The sequence below is a fragment of the Lynx canadensis genome, chromosome D4 (assembly GCF_007474595.2).
Source record: "Lynx canadensis isolate LIC74 chromosome D4, mLynCan4.pri.v2, whole genome shotgun sequence".
Lineage (NCBI taxonomy): Eukaryota > Metazoa > Chordata > Mammalia > Carnivora > Felidae > Lynx > Lynx canadensis.
The window spans coordinates 31,527,064-31,543,212 of record NC_044315.2 but is presented as its reverse complement, the minus strand read 5'-3'; the positions used below and the strand labels follow the sequence as shown (position 1 = coordinate 31,543,212).

At 40.2% G+C, this 16,149-nt stretch overlaps 1 protein-coding gene across 2 annotated transcripts; it reads right to left on the bottom strand.

Moving 5' to 3' along the window:
* Positions 1-1,120: 1,120 nt before the first annotated feature.
* On the bottom strand, positions 1,121-13,549 carry MLANA (melan-A). 2 transcript variants are annotated; one of them, XM_030293918.1, is made up of 6 exons: positions 13,496-13,543; positions 13,281-13,321; positions 12,079-12,180; positions 7,787-7,883; positions 2,449-2,562; positions 1,121-1,189 (listed from the first exon to the last, which is right to left on the bottom strand). In XM_030293918.1, the coding sequence occupies exons 3-6, from the start codon at positions 12,153-12,155 to the stop codon at positions 1,121-1,123; spliced, it is 357 nt and encodes a 118-aa protein (XP_030149778.1). In that variant the 5' UTR covers positions 12,156-12,180; positions 13,281-13,321; positions 13,496-13,543. The 2 variants fall into 2 exon arrangements, with proteins under 2 accessions (XP_030149778.1, XP_030149777.1); XM_030293917.1 differs by lacking the exon at positions 13,281-13,321 and having other exon boundaries at positions 13,496-13,549.
* Between the last annotated feature and the right edge of the window lie 2,600 nt (positions 13,550-16,149).

The window sequence follows — 16,149 nt, the reverse complement described above, 5'->3', positions numbered from 1 at the left end:
GAGGATGGGCAAGGAAGATGGCGCTGGTGAGCGCCTTTGTTCCCCACCAAGCTGCACTCTGTCCTCAGGGGCTCAACAACTCTCCCTCCTGTTGTCCTCCAGCCCTCTTGCTCTCCGAGCAGAGCTGTTAACTTATAACCTTCCAGATGTTAAGTCCTGCTTGCTGTCAGAACACACTCCGTCCGGCCCCTCTGTTTTTGCAAGCCAGACTTGGGGGCTCTGCTTTGCTGGCGGTCCACCCCTCTGCCCCAGCTGCATCCTGCCAGTCCCTGTAGCGTGCACCGCCTCTCCATCCTTCCTACCCTCCTCCGTGGACCTCTCATCTACGCTTGGCTCCAGAGAATCCATTCTGCTAGTCTTCTGGCAATTTTCTGGGTTATTTAGGCAGGTGTGGATGGAATCTAAGTGACCCGCAGGACTCGGTGAGCTCAGCGTCCTCCTATGCCGCCATCTTCCCAGAAGCCTACAGTATCTTATTTAAATCCTTACACCACCTTCTGGTTTAACAGAAACTTTTTATCATTAATTATGATAGTATTGAGTCTTGAAGTGAAATGTAATTAGAACTGGATTCTATGTATGAAGATACAGGATATCTGCAGTATGTTATTGTAGTATCATGGAATTGTAGACCACAAAGAGACATTACTGATACTTTTCTGAATGTGAGTATAATTTGGTAGGTCAAATTTGTCTTAAACCTATAAAGATATCCTTTGCAAGTACTCCATGCCACAGACTCATGTGCAGCAATTTTGTTAGAGTTCTTATTGGCCAAGATGCTGCTTCTTCAAAAATCAGAATAGTAGTTTCTTAGTTGTTAGCCAAATTTCAACAAAGAAGAAATTTAATGGTGCCAGAATACACACTTGAATTCTGTCTCAGAAAATTATACAAATAGTATCATTATTGTGTTTATTAACAAAGTTTTTTCCATTTTAATATTTCTCATAATTTCCCCAATTAGTATTACTAGTTGCTCTACTAACAATTTAATACTAAGCTTATTATTAGGGATGATTTATACTGTTTCTACAGCATTCCAAAGCAGAATATTAGATGTCCATATTAAATTCCAGCAAAATTGTAAGGGAAATCATTTCAGCACCTCTCAGCATTCTCACGGGGAATAAGGTGGTGGTGACTGTTCTGCAGAGAGTTTCTCATAGGCAGGTGGAGCATTAGGAACCTGTGAGAATGAGAAAGGGAGAGTATGGGCTTGGCAACAGTGCGTATGTTCTGGGAGAGGGTAGAGTTAATGGTTAGCATCATAACTATGCTATTTCTCTGGACAGAAACTTGTAAGTGTCCACAGGCTTCCCAAAATCTCAAAAACTTATTTATACCTGCATTACCTTTGTCAGTTTAAGTCCCAAGCCCTAGCTAGTGAGTTCTTGAACACTGTTTTTAAAGCCACTAATATACATTACATTTATACCACATAGATACATCCTTGTGTATCTTGTGTATCTAAAGGCCAGTGCTATCATCAGTATAGCAAAAATGTGCCAGGCCTTTATTTAATGCTCAAAATTTAGAATTCTAGAGTGTTTACATTGTTTTCATGTTACAGGTTGGAAAACTGAGGTTAAGTCACTTGTTCAAGGTCACACAATTTCACAGCAATTTGGCTCCAGAGTCCATTCTCTCCACCATTATGATATACTGCACCTATACCAGTGCACACAATAGAAATAGAGTATACCACATATGAGATTTAAACATTTCTAGTATCCACATTACAAAATAAGAATAAACAGGTAAAATTAATCTTAATTATTTAATCCCACATATCAAAATATCATTTCAACATGTAATTGATATAAAAATCATTAATGAATTATTTATATTTTTTTCTTCATACTAAATCTTTGAAATCTGGTATGTGTTACAGCACATTGTAATTTAAACTACTTTGTTACAAATGCTCCATAGTCACATGTGGCTAGTGGCTACCCTTTTGGACTGCACAGCTCTATACAATTAATAACAGATGCTTTTTTTTCTCCCCTAGATATATCTATATTCAGAAAAAGGCAAATATACTAAAAACATAAGACAAAAAAGATATTGTATGCAGAACAAACTTCTTCCTTTGGATCTTATACACATAAGATCATTGACCTAAAAAATCTGAGTAAAAGAGGACATGATTTAAGACAATCTCTGGGCTTCCCCATTTTTATCTTTGTTATTGTGTTTTTTGTTTATTTGTTATGTATTTTGTTTATTTATGTTTTTGTTATGTTTATTATGTTATTACTTATGTTTATATATACATATATATATAAAACATAAATTTTACCATTTTAATTAACATTTTTAAGTGTACAGTTCAGTAGCATTGTGTATATTCATATTGTCCTTGCTTTTTAAATTGGAATAATTTTATTCATTTGAGTTAAAAACAGCCATACAGAAACACCAAGATATAGGATCTCAACCTACCACAGGTTCACAATTATTCTCTTGAAAAGGCAGCTTGCTATCCTTGTGACCAAACCCCTCACGTGGACATCTCCTTGTTAAGGTACTTCGAGTGCCAATGTGAATGCTTTTGTCCTGAAATGTGCATGCATGAAGGTCAGTGGTTGAGAAAAAAATAATTGAGTTCAATAAAGAAAAGAGAAGGAAGTTGAAATTTTAAGAATGGGTTTTAATCAGGATGCCTGGGTGGCTCAGTTGGTTGAGCACCCAATTCTTGATCTGGGCTCAGGTCATAATCTCTCAGTTTGTGAGATGAAGCCCCATGTCAGGCTCTGTGCTGACAGCACTGAGCCTGCTTGGGATTCTTTCTCTCCTTCTTCCTCTACTTCTCCCCTCACCCTGCCTCTCAAAATAAATAAATAAACTTATAAAAAAAAAAAAAGAAGAAGAAGAATGGGTTTTAATCTTGGTTCTGCCACTTATGTGCAGTGTGTTTCAAGCTAGTAGTCATTTTGCCTGTCTGAATTCCAGTATTTGTGCATCTGTAGTATGCACCTACCTCTCAGAGTTGTAGAAATTAAAACTAAAGGTAAAGCACTTAGTACAGTGCCTGATACCCATTAGTTCGTCAATGAATATTCTTGAAGGGAAAGAGAAAAAGAATCAATCTAAAAAATGAACCTCAGAGAATGATTTTGAGTGGAGGTGGTCAAAGCTAGTGAGGTATCTCAGTGAGAAAAAAACTTTTGAGAAACTTGGCAGCAGGGACACACTGACTATTTCTGCCTTCCCCATAATGACAGCAAAATATCTTTAAAATGCTATAAACGCATATGTTGTGGTAGAAATACTGTGGTTGTAGCCTGAGCTTCCAAGTTAAGCTGCAACATGATGACTAGTCAAGGAATAAATTATGTACCCTGAGTTATTATGGGGAGGGGTGGGTGAAAGCTTAGTTTGGTGCTTTGCATAGGTTTACAAGGTGATATTCTCCATCCCTAGAATATAATAACAACAAATTGTGCAGCACAGAGAAACATACCCAAGTGGGGACTTCAGGAGTGGTCCACCATAGTGAGGTGGAATATTTCATCACTGACATAGTTTAAAATTACTAGCACATTATGATAATAAAAAGCATAGTTTTAGTTGCTTTTATTTTTGTTAAATTCTCCATGTGGCGGTTCTCAAATTTTAGCATGCATCAGTATTACCTGAGGGCTTGTTAAACCCAGATTGGCAGACCCACATCCAGACTTTCTGACACTAGGGTGAGGCCCATAATGCGCATTTCCAACAAGTTCCCAGGTGATACTGTCAAAACTGATGATCCAGGGTCACATGGAGAACCAGTGCTATGCAGACAATGCGCCTCTTTATTGCCTGCCCCCAGGCAACCCAGCTCTATTCAGATCCTTAGAAGGAGCAGGCAGGTAATGCTAAGGGGGAGGAAAGGGGCCAGGTGGGGGCCATAGAAAAGGAGGGAGAGTGTCTCATCTAAAGGGACAACCACTATATAGCTGCCAGTTTTTGCTAGATCTCTTGATTTTTAAAAAGAAACTGGAAATTGAGATTTTTATGTAACATGCTACTTTTAAATTTTAGTACCTAATTCAATTTTTTTTTAATACAGTCCCAAACACCAGTGAGCCAAATCTAGCCAGTAGGGCATTAGCAATATGCATTCTGTGGTACTGGCTGAGAGGGACTGGAACAAGGAGGCTGTGAGGATGTTAGCAGTTCTTCAGCCTTTTCTGCAGACTGTGGCTAATCATTGGGGTCTACTAGGTTGGAAGAGGGCATTAAGGCAGGTTTCTCAGGGAGAAGTGGAGAAGTGTTTGAAATATCAGTGAGATCAGGCCAGACATGGATTGGGCTGATAACTACACAGTCTGCAGACTGTAAAGAAGTAGTTTTCCTAGACTCTAGTCTGAAATTATTATTGATGTTACCCCCTGGAAGGATATATGCGCAAAGGCCCTAATCTTGATGTGAGGATGCAGGAAGTTTCTGCTCCCCTTCCCAACTCGCAGCCCACAGGTAAGGTATTTAATGCCTTTTCTCCCTTTACCTCAATTATCACTTATATTCTTTTTCTTCTTTGTAAATCTCTCACCTGCTATAGGATAGGGGCATGATCCACTCCCCTAGTTCACTGCCAATTCTATGTATTTGTACTGAAACTTCAGCATTCGATTTAAAAGGCATCTTCCTGGGGATGCCTGGGTGGCTCAGTCCATTAAGTGTCAGACTCTTGATTGCAGCTCAGGTCATGATTTCACAGTTCATGGGATCGAGACCCGCATTGGGCTCTGCACTGACAGTGTGGGACCTGCTTGGGATTCTCCACCTTCCCCCTGCCCCCACCGCCTCTCTCCCTGTCTCTCAAAAATAAATCTTTTTAAAAGGCAGCTTCCTGGGTCCCACCACCAGAGAGGGTCCCAGAATCTGCATTTTAGCAAGAGCCCCAGTGCAGGGGCCCCTGATCAAGCAGTGAGAAACACAAGTGAAACATGAGTGTCAACTGAGCTGTAGCAGGGGCCTTGAAATTCTCCAAGAAATTCTCCAAGAATCAAAAAGCATTTTGTCCTAAACTTTCAAGTGAAAGGTAAAGTTGGTAAATACAAAAACAACTTCCATCCCTTCATAAATCATTTTCCTGCAGAAACAAGTTGCTGCAAAAAGCACTCTTTTCTTTCAAAAGATGTTTTTCAGGGCTAAAGGGAGTTGTGAGTCAATGGAGACACTTTAGGAGATCTTAATTCCAACCAACCATGCTACCATTCTATGGTCAATGGAAGTGGGAAAGTAAACATTTCAAAGCTTAAAGCAGTTTGTTAAAGGTAGAGTAACTTAGCTACCTGAAGCTTGCATTTATTGTCATTTATGTCCTTTGGTTTCAAAATGGAAAAAAAAAAAAAAAAAAGAATCACTGAAGAGAGGCAGGGAGGATTTATTTAGTGCACTATTTTACATAATTTTGCCTAAATTTCTTAGACTACTGATCCCCAATCCAGCTTTTCAGGAAATATGAAAGTCTCAAAACAAGATTTTAATATTAATTTAAGAAGTAGGGGCACCTGGGTGGCTTAGTCGGTTAAGTGTCCGACTTCACCTCAGGTCATGATCTCATGACTCATGGGTTTGAGCCCCACATCAGGGTCTGTGCTGACAGCTCAGAGCCTGGAGTCTGCTTTGGATTGTGTCTTCCTCTCTCTCTGACCCTCTCCTACTCATGCTCTGTCTCTCTTTCTCTCTCAAAAATAAAAATAAATATTAAAAAAAATAAATGACAGCATTTTTTAGGTGCCACAGGAACCAGAAAACTTAAACACAGCTCCATCTCACAAAAATTCCAGAAACTCTACAAATCACTGATCTAGTAAGGTTGAACTTAAACCTTACTAAGCAAAATGTTCACAGTGTCTGAGCTTATGACATTAAAGACTCTCTGTTATGGTTTAATTGAGTTTAAGATGGGAGTGTTGAATCAGGAAGGAAAAAAATCATTGTATTTTTGTCCAGTGGCATCAAGCCAATTAGGAAATGGTTGTCAACATATTGAATTTGTAGAGCTTTTACTCCTTGAAAGACTTAAATCATTGTGTGTTTTTATATACAAATATAGAATTAAATAAACATATGGAAGAAAATATATATTAAATAAAAACTGATATATATCATATTATATCACATGTGCCTAGGTGTAGAATACAGTAAATGAGGCTCAGAGAAGTTAAAATCTAAGGTCATCACGCGAGTCAATGACAGACAATGAGACCAAATCCTGATGCCATACAATTGGGTGACTGCTATGGGCCAGGCACTGGAGGTACAAAGATGAGTAAGAAATATTCTCTGTCCCAAGACATAAATGGAGGAAGGATAAGGGGTGGAGGAGGCAAAAAAAATTAATAACCAATTGCAAAGCACTATTAACTCTGTACTAGAGGCACAAATGGAATTCTGTGGCAGAGAGCAAAGTCCCTCCCTAATCTGTTGTGAACAGCCACAGAGAAGTGTCATATGAACACAAGATCCATCCCTAATCTCCTAAGCCAAGGCTTTCCTATGGTACTTGGTTTGGGATCTTATTCAGACTCATAAACTTCCTTCTTTCCACTAAATGTCAACACACGGGAGGGCTACTACTGCTCAGTGGCCGTGTTGGCCCCCAAACTTGCACTGTATTTCATGATTTGTATTTGGACACTCTGGCAAGATGGGGATTAGGGCAAGGGGCACATGGGACTGCCCAAGCTTCCTGGCAAGGAGAATTCAAAGCTGTTATCTTCCCCTTTCCTTCTTCAGACTGCCAAGCTCCAAACCCCACCCTCACAACCGTCCTCTCCATCACAGAACCTTTTCTTCTAAATGAAGTGTTTGCTGAATGAGGAATGGGACATTCCAACATCTTCTGTAAAGATAATGTTTTCCATTATGTATCAACTCAGAAGTTTTCAGATGTGTAATAATAAAGGGAGAAATGGAGAGAAGTGTGGAGGGACAGAAAAAGAGAGGGTGGAGGAGGAAAGAGAGAAGAGAGAAGGGGGAAGGGAGAGAGAAATTGCAACTTTCCTTTCATTCCATTGCTCACTATGGAGAGAGCCTTTAGATGCTTAAGAGCTAAAGTGCTACTTGGCTTTTAAGTGAGACCTGTAGTTCTAATGGTTTAAGATCAATTGATGTTTCCCATGTGTGGAAGACACTACTGCCCTAAGACTGGACTGTGTAATTTGTTAGCTTCCTGTTCATGTGGGTAAAGAAGAAAAAATTCTGTCAAAACTACATTGGTCATCAAACGAGAATGGGTTCTGTTAAAAACCCAGCGGTCCTTTGTGCTGCTGAGGGGTGGATGATTTCCTCATTGTACTTATGGCTGTATAGGTCCTAGGCATGCTGAATTGCTTGGTATAACAGAGTTAGAAGAACCTGGAACTCCCAGGCGAGGCAGCAAGGTGAGATGAGCAAGCCACTAAGTTGGAGAACAGAACCAGTGAGAATTCCCAGAAGGACTGATAAGATCTGGAGCATCTCACATGCCATTGTTTGCTGTGCAAGAGTATCAGGACCTCTGTCCTTGCACCACACAAACTATCAGTGCTCAGCTACATACACAGCCAAGTACTCAGGTTTGCTGTGAATCAAATCACTGAGATGCGCCAAGTTTCTGGTTGGGGTTCATGCCTAGGTAGAAGCAAAGAAGACTTGAAAGAAGTATAGAGAAAGACTCATCAGAACCAGAGAGGAGAGCTAGAGGTGATCATGAGAATGTTATCTCATTCCCCAGAAATTCAAAGAAAGAAAGGGAAGGGTATCCTGGATCCAGAGGGATTCCAGCAGTGGAAACTTTACTAACCCTCAAGCTTCTGCATCCACTTCGTCTTCTACAATACCAGCAGCCAATGAGCAGCAAAATTCCCAGGACTACTGTCAGGATTCCAATCCCTGCAGCCCTGGCCCAAGAGATAGACAAATCCATCTGGGTACAGAAACCTTGGTCCAGATTGCAATGAACATGCATCAATCTTCAATCTTCACAGGAGTTTTTCCAGCCCAGAGCAACACCTCCCAGCCCCCAAGTAGTTTCCTACCCCATACCACACTGAACGCTCACCAGGCCTCCAGCATCTGTAACCAGGAACAGGAACTTCTTTAGGAGTCTCTCAGGTGTGTGCCCACAGAAATAGGGCTAACTGGCATGGCCTAAGCACCCAAGTTCCAGGCACAAGAAGTGCAGTAGCAACTGACCCTTACATGAACAAAGTATTTACTGAGACTGAGTTATCTTTTCTTTCCATAAGGACTTATTTAAAACATTTTTCCCAACTATTAGTCCAGAAAAAGGATTGATAATTAACATTGACTTAAGACCTACTCTAAGCCGGATGCCATGATGAACATTGTACACATACTAGATTACTTAATTCTTACAACAATCCTGCAAAGGAGGCATCACCTATCATCCCCATTTCACAGATAAGGAAATAGATTTAGAGGTGAAGTGCCTTGCTGATGATCATACAGAGGGTAGCACAAGATGGAGCCAGGATTTAAACTTGAGTTTATCTCATTTGTGTTTGTGTCTTTTCTGACCCAAACTCACCCCTTTATTCCTTGTGCATGACTAATAAATTCATGTTCAAAGATTCAGCACCACCCACCCCTCCCAGTATGATGGCAACCAATCCTGTCTTCTCTTATACGCAGCCCTGCAGTGGTAATCAGCAGTGTGCTTACCTGTCTCTTCTAGGAGAGGAGGTCCCAAAGGGGTTTTTTGGTTTTTGGTTTATGTTTTAATTTGTTTCCTCAGTGCCTAGAAAGTGTCAGGCACATTGGTGTTTCAAAAAAATATTTCTTGAAGATGGATGGATGGATGGCTAAGTGGACAGTTGGATGGATGGCCAAATTAATAAAAAATGAACAAATGAATTATGAGTGATTAAAAATTCACATCTGCAAAATGAATGAACCATTGAATGCCTTTTTTAAGATAACTATTTATAAATATGTGGATTTGGGGCATAATGCTAGCCCCAACATCATTATTTTTACTCATTTACAATTGGAACTGAAGACCTGAAATACCATCTTTAAAGATTCATCTTTCCTTTGTCCTAAAAGCTTAATATTCTGTTACTTTCACCTCTTGTGGGTCATTGACACTCTAGTGAGAATGAGGGGATCTGCGACTTTCCACAGAGTAGGTTTTGACTGGGGATAGAGAAAAGATAGTGAAGAGGAGAAAGTATTTAAAGCAACCACTGAGGACTTAGGGCTGGCACATTCTGACTGAAGGGGTGGAAGTAGGGCTTGTTGGATTTAAAGGTCCCCAAGACTGTAAATATTGCATGGGGATGCCAGAGCCTAGCCCAGCTGTTAGGATATGTGTCTCATGTTTATACTCCATTACACAAGATGCTATCTGGCCTCTGCTTGCTTCAGGAATCCAGTTTAGAATCACCAAAGACTGAACCAGATGGGTCAGTGCTTACTGCTTACTCTGTTCTCATCTAAGTGACCTGGAAAAGATATTTTAGAATTGAGCTGGGACTAGAGCCCAGGGGATGCTGAGACAAGCAACCTTATCTCTCCAGACTGCTTGGCTGCCAAGTCAGAGATGCCAGCCGACTTGACTTTGGAGTCAAGAGACTCTAAAGATGTTCAATAAGAACCTCCCAGCTGGCCAGGCATGGGTTATTAAAAGATATAACAAGGAGGCTCAGTGCTGGGGAGAACTGTCTGAGCTGAACCTAGAGCAAACCTGTAGCTTCACTAAGAATGGAACTTCACTAAGATTGTAGCAGGATGCAATCCGGGCATCTAAGCCAACCTTTTGAGCCCTATGTCCAGTGGCCCATGGGAAGCATTAGTTACCACAGAGGCCCTGGAAACAGTGACTGAGGCTGTGCTTTCCCTGTATAACACTGTCAATTAGGTGGCATCGGCCTGATTTTCTACTTCATAGCATGATCAAAATGGAGAGTGCTGTGACTTGCTAAAGAAAGGCTCTGCAGAGCTGGGTGATTTATAGGAGATTGAGCATCTGAACATAAATCAAGATATAGCTGAGGCTTCTCCTGGACAGAAGCCCTGTAACATCTACCTGACCACCTCCTTCTCAAGGCTGCTGAGGCATTAAGTCTATTCTGTCCATCTCTAAACAGGATGGATGACAGTGCTGGATAAAAACTCTGACCTAATTATGCAGGCCAGTCCACCTATTTTGTGGATCATGAAGCTGAGACCTACCAAGATTCATCAACATCACCACCAGCTTAGTGGCTTCTCTGCCATTCATTGAGCACTGATTTGTGCCATGCATTGTGCTAAGCAGCCCACATATAGACTTTTATTTCATCCTCACATCCTCACATTTAGTCCTCCGAAGTAGATATGATGTTCATGTCACAGCTGATATCCCTAACATTTTAAGGTGGTAAAACGCCCAAGGCTGCACAACTAGTAAGTGAAAGAACCAGCATTCACAGTGACTGGCCTAAGATATCCAAGCAGTGCCTTTCCTTCTATATCATTCTTTCCTGCCATATCACCCTTTCCTGAAATGAAGCTTTCACAAGAAGCATTCAGTGGGTTCTCATGACTGAAGGCAGCTGATTTAATTCCTAGCATGCTTGTGCTCTAATTACACCCACCAAGTCTGTGGTCATCCCCTTGGACATCTTGACACAGACAGAGCTCTGTTCCACTTCTTTATGCACAGTCACATTGCATTTACACACATCCAGTGACTGATACAGTAGTGGAAAACATCAGGATATGCCAGACACACCAAAAGAATCCACTACCCAGCTGGGCAGGGCTCTCTAGAGTGTCATTCAAATGCCTCCTGCAGCAGAGTCACATGAGATGCTTGTTAAAGTGCCAACTCTGTGCCCCTACCCCCAGACCTATGAAATCAGCCTCTCTAGTGGCAATGACTGGAAAACTGTAGTTTAAAATCTCCATAAATTACTTATGCCCTTTCAACTGAGAGAACCCCTCAACCTCTCTTTCCTGACGTTTCACAGTGATACAGTTTGTTAAATCATTATACAGAAGCTGAAACAATATCCTACCTAATATGTGTACCCCCCAAATACCCCAAAGAGTGTATTTTTGCTCTTCAGACATTTTTTCAGAAGATCTCCCCATCCCAGTTCCCCACTGACCACGCAGGAATGTTAGAGAATCCCACTAGAGTCTTCTAAGGAAATGCTCCCAGCCTAAATTCTTCCTCAGTCCCTTTAATGGATTCTACATCTTGCTTGCCCCTGCTAGTTCACTCTAATAAAGATTTTTAAATAGTTCTTTTCCAAGGGAGAGCAAGTTTTCAGTAAGTTCTGAACTTAAGAGATAGTCCAAATAAAAACCTGGTACCATTTTTTTCCTGTTGGAGTCTCCACTCAGAGGGTGTAAACTGACCTCCCACCAATCTTGCCCACTCTAGTATATGTAGAGTGTGTACCAGGAGACTGTCATCCCGTTACAGCACTTATGTTTGCTAAAATTATTCTTGAACCTAATTATCCAAAAGACTGTAATATTTTTCCAAAGACAAGGATAGTGTCTTGGACTGATTATGCATTGCTTAGCACTTAGAAATGCTGAATCATATAAATACTTATTTTTAATTAATTCATAATATCAAACAGCTTTCCTTAGGATAAATTATGATGCAGAATTATAACCATCATCTTCACCCTGGAGTCAGTCTGCAGTTGGAGTCGCACATACTTGCCCTTCATTCTCACTAGCTCTTTGGCAACTCGCCTTTGTTCTGTCTGCAGACCATCTCTAGGAGCCTGAGTGGGTTAGACATAACAAGGTTTGAGGAAAGCGTCATCTTGCATCCAGACGTTTTCCATCCAGGGAACCTGTAGTGAAAACCTAATAGCCAAGGATACAGAAAAATAAATGCCAAGATCCAACTGATTATCATTCCTGTCTCCTTGCCTGTTTGGCCTCAGAGAAGCTTGACTGAGCCCCTTGTAGGATCATGGGGGTTCCTCACCTCATTATCAGGGTTTTTACTCTCTGGAGAAATGAACACTAGAGAGATTTACTGACAGGCAGGTGCTGGTGGAAATCAGCAGGCTGTGTCAGCAAATGGCAAACTAGAAACCCCCCTGGGTTCAGTTTTGAACTTACTCTTCAGTTGTGATGTAGGAGTGGTTGTGCCCCTTCTTGGGGTAGCCAAGAATGAAGTAAGCCTCTTCTTTTGGCATCTTATGGGCACAGTTCACAGGATACCTGTAGCAGGGGCACACAGGCATCATTTAATGCATCCAGAGCATCTCACTCAGCACTTCATAAAGATCCACAAAGACATTCTCTCCAGGTGGACATTAATAAATACCCAAGACCCTCTGGTTTCTCTCTGGGAAAGGATTTGTACTTGCTTTTTTCATTGATATCAAGTGGAGATTGCTCAAGGTTCTAACCACTTCTACCAACTGAAACAAGTTCAAAGAAGAAACTACAAACAAAAGCAAACAACAACAACAAACTTTGAGTTATTATTCTGGGGGGAAATGCTCATCATTTGCCTTCAATGTGACTCTATACCATAAGCTTGTAGAGAAACAAAATTCATTTTTATTTATTCCCTACTTTCCTTGGCACAAAACTGGTTAATAAAAGGAGGTCTCTCCAAAGGTATTAATTTCATTTCAATCTTTGGCCAAATAGATGGTTATGATGACATGAATATGTGGCTGAACACAGCATCCTCTTTCTCCTTCATTCAAGTCTCAGGAATAGGGCTTAAATTTGTGTATATGTCTTATAATGATATATATTTTAATACACAATTTTAAGCCATAATACAAACAAATAGACAAAAGCTCATGAACTATGGAAGTCATGATTAAAGTGTGCTGGTTGGAAACCAACAGTGGTTTCTCTTCTCTCCTTGCTATTATATGTATTTTTCTTCCCTCTTATTCTTATGAATTTCAAAGGTCTGATAATAGAGTTATATTAATGAGCCTGCTTAAAATAGTAGGAGAGAAGTGGGAGAACAGAGGGGGAATTCACCACATGAACACTTTACACTGGGGCATTTTGTGCATAATTTTTCCTTCCCAATTGTAAGAAAGAAATTATAGTTGAACTCATGATCATCTCAGGTAAATAACGTAGGGGTGAGCCCTGTGCTCAAAATTACAGATACAAAACTTGATTCTGCATTAAATTGTTTTTGTAAATCTATGTAAACCTCTGCAAACAGTATAGGGACAACAAATGTACCTCATCTCATCTCACTCAAACCAAGAGAAGCAGTCTTTCAAATGACAAGAGAATACACACACAGAATCAAAATCAGGATGTAGCCTGAATGATTGCTTTACCTGGCTCTCTTCTTTGCTTTTTGGCAGTCTAGAAACAGGACCTAGGAAGAGACTTCATGAGCTCTCAGTAGCTGAAGACTTACATGCACTGAGGAGAAATTTCGCTGGCAGCCAAGCATCAGGGAAGCAACGAAGGAGGGCAAAGGAGCCCACCAGAATCCCCCAAAACCTGTTCTCTTGGGCAAAAACAATGGTTGAGAAGGCCATGCTCTTACCTTCCTGGATGGGATTGTTCTGTCTGCTGGCTTGTCCTGTGTGTGAAGATTGCTTCTCTGACTCTTAATCTTTTAAATTTCTTTTCCTGATCTCCAGTCCCATGTTAGTCATGAGTTTGGATTTCTGACAGGGTCGCCTGTGATTGCTTAATTGGCATGAAAGAAACTGACTTCATTCCTCTCCTCAAAAAGTCATTTCTCACTGTGGCCTCTGTTTTCCCCAATCTCAAGATTTCCTTTTAGGGAAGCCACTTATTTTATTTGTTTGTTTGTTTGTTTATTATTTAACATGTTTCTTTTTAATGTTTATTTATTTTTGAGAGAGAGAGAGAGAAACAGAGTGCGAGTGGGGGAGGGGCAGAGAGAGAGGGAGACACAGAATCTGAAGCAGGCTCCAGGCTCTGAGCTGTTGGCACAGAGCCCATCACGGGGCTAGAACTCCCATGAATAGCGAGATCATGACCTGAGCTGAAGTCGGACGCTTAACTGACTGAGCCACCCAGGCACCCCTTGGAAGCCACTTATTTTAAATGTTGGTCCGTCTCCCTTAAGGTTGCTAGATAAAATATAGGATGCCCAATTATATTTGAATTTCAGATAAACACTGAATAATTTTTAATATAACTATGTCCCATGAAATATTTTTTTAGCATAATTATGCCCCACTTACTGGATAGGACATATTTTTACTTTAAAAATTAGATATTGTTTATCTGAAAATATACCTGGGGACCCTATACCCTCCCTTATCCCCACCTCAAAGACTTAAAGAGCCTTTAGGCTCAGACCTGGAGACCATCTAGTCCCACCTGGTTCTGATCAAGAAGAGGAAATAAAAGATACTTTTTAAAAAATTTATCAGGGTTTTATTTATTTATTTTGTTAGAATTTAGTGATTTATCACTTATATTTAATACCCAGTGTTCATCCCAACAAGTGCCCTCCTTAATGCCCATCACCCATTTAGCCCATCCCCCCAACCAACATCCCTCCAGCTTGTTCTCTGTATTTAAGAGTCTCTTATGGTTTACCTCCTTCTCTTTTTATCTTATGTTTCCTTCTTGTCCCCTATGTTCATCTGTTTTTTAAACTCCACTTATGAGTGAAATCATATGATATTTATCTTTTACTGACTGAGTTATTTCACTTAGCATAATACACTCTAGTTCCATACACATTGTTACAAATGGCAAGATTTCATTGTTTTTGGTCGCCAAATAATATTCCATTGTATATATACACCATATCTTATTTATCCATTCATCAGTTGATGGACATTTGGACTCTTTCCATAATTTGGCTATTGTTGATAGTGCTGCTGTAAACATTGGGGTGCATGTTCCCCTTCGAATCAGCATTTTTCTATCCTTTGGATAAATACTTAATAGTGCAATTGCTGGGTCATAGGGGAGTTCTATTTTTAATTTTTTGAGGAAACTCCATACTGTTTTCCAGAATGGCTGCACCAGTTTGCATTCCCACCAGCAGTGTGCAAGTTTTCCTCTTTCTCCACATCCTCACCAACATCTATTGTTTCCTTAAATTGTTAATTTTAGCCAGTCTAGCAAGTGTGAGTTGGTATCTCATTGGGGTTTTGATTTGTATTTCCCTGATGATGAGTGATGTGGAGCATTTTTTCCTGTGTCCATTAGCCATTAGTCCGTTAGGGTGTCTTTGGAAAAGTATCTGTTCATGTCTTTTGCGCATTTCTTCACTGAATTATTTGCTTTTTGGTTGTTGAGTTTGGTAAGTTCTTTATAGATTTTGGATACTAACCCTTTATCTGATATGTCATTTACAAATATCTTTTCCCACTCCGTCAGTTGGCTTTTAGTTTTGTTGATTGTTTCCTTTGCTGTGCAGAGCTTTTGATTTTGATGAGGTCCCAATAACTTTATTTTTGCTTTTGTTTCCCTTGCCTCCGGGGACTTATCTAGAAAGAAGTTGCTGCGGTGGAGATCAAAGAGATTGCTGCCTGTTTTCTCCTCTAGAATTTTGATGGTTTCCTGTCTTACATTTAGGTCTTTCATCCATTTTGAGTTTGTTTTTATGTGTAGTGTAAGAAAATGGTCCAGTTTCATTCTTCTGGCATGCTGCTGTCCAGTTTTCCCAGCACCATTTGCTGAAGATATTGTCTTTTTTCCATTGGATATTCTTTCCTGCTTTGTCAAAGATTAGTTGGCCATACATCTGTGGGTCCATTTCTGGTTCTCTATTCTGTTCCATTGATCTGTGTGTCTGTTTTTGTGCCAGTACCCTACTGTCTTGATGATTACGGCTTTGTAATAAAGCCTGAAGTCCAGAATTGTGATGCTTCCAGTTTTCAGGTTTGTTTCTGTTTTTGTTTTTGTCAGGATTGTTTGGCTATTCAGGGTCTTTTCTGGTTCCATACAAATTTTAGGATTGTTTGTTTTAGCTCTGTGAAGAATGCTGGTGTTATTTTGATAAAGATTGCATTGAATATTGCTTGGGTAGTAGCGACATTTTAACAATATTTGTTCTTCCAATCCATGAGCATGGAATGTTTTTCCATTTTTTGTGTGTCTTCTTCAATTTCTTTCATAAGCTTTCTATAGTTTTCAGTGTATAGATTTTTTACCTCTTTGGTTAGGTTTATTCCTAGGTGTTTTATGGTTTTGGTGCAATTGTAAATG

What these genes read in the sequence shown, in the direction of transcription:
- MLANA (XM_030293917.1), bottom strand. Translation starts at nt 12,155, where the DNA reads ATGCCAAAAGAAGAGGCTTACTTCATTCTTGGCTACCCCAAGAAGGGG. An exon ending in TCCTACATCACAACTGAAGA is followed by an intron (nt 7,884 to 12,078) that starts GTAAGTTCAAAA and finishes CTCTTGGGCCAG; the next exon opens with GGCTGCAGGGATTGGAATCC. An exon ending in GTGGATGCAGAAGCTTGAGG is followed by an intron (nt 2,563 to 7,786) that starts GTTAGTAAAGTT and finishes TGCACATTTCAG; the next exon opens with GACAAAAGCATTCACATTGG.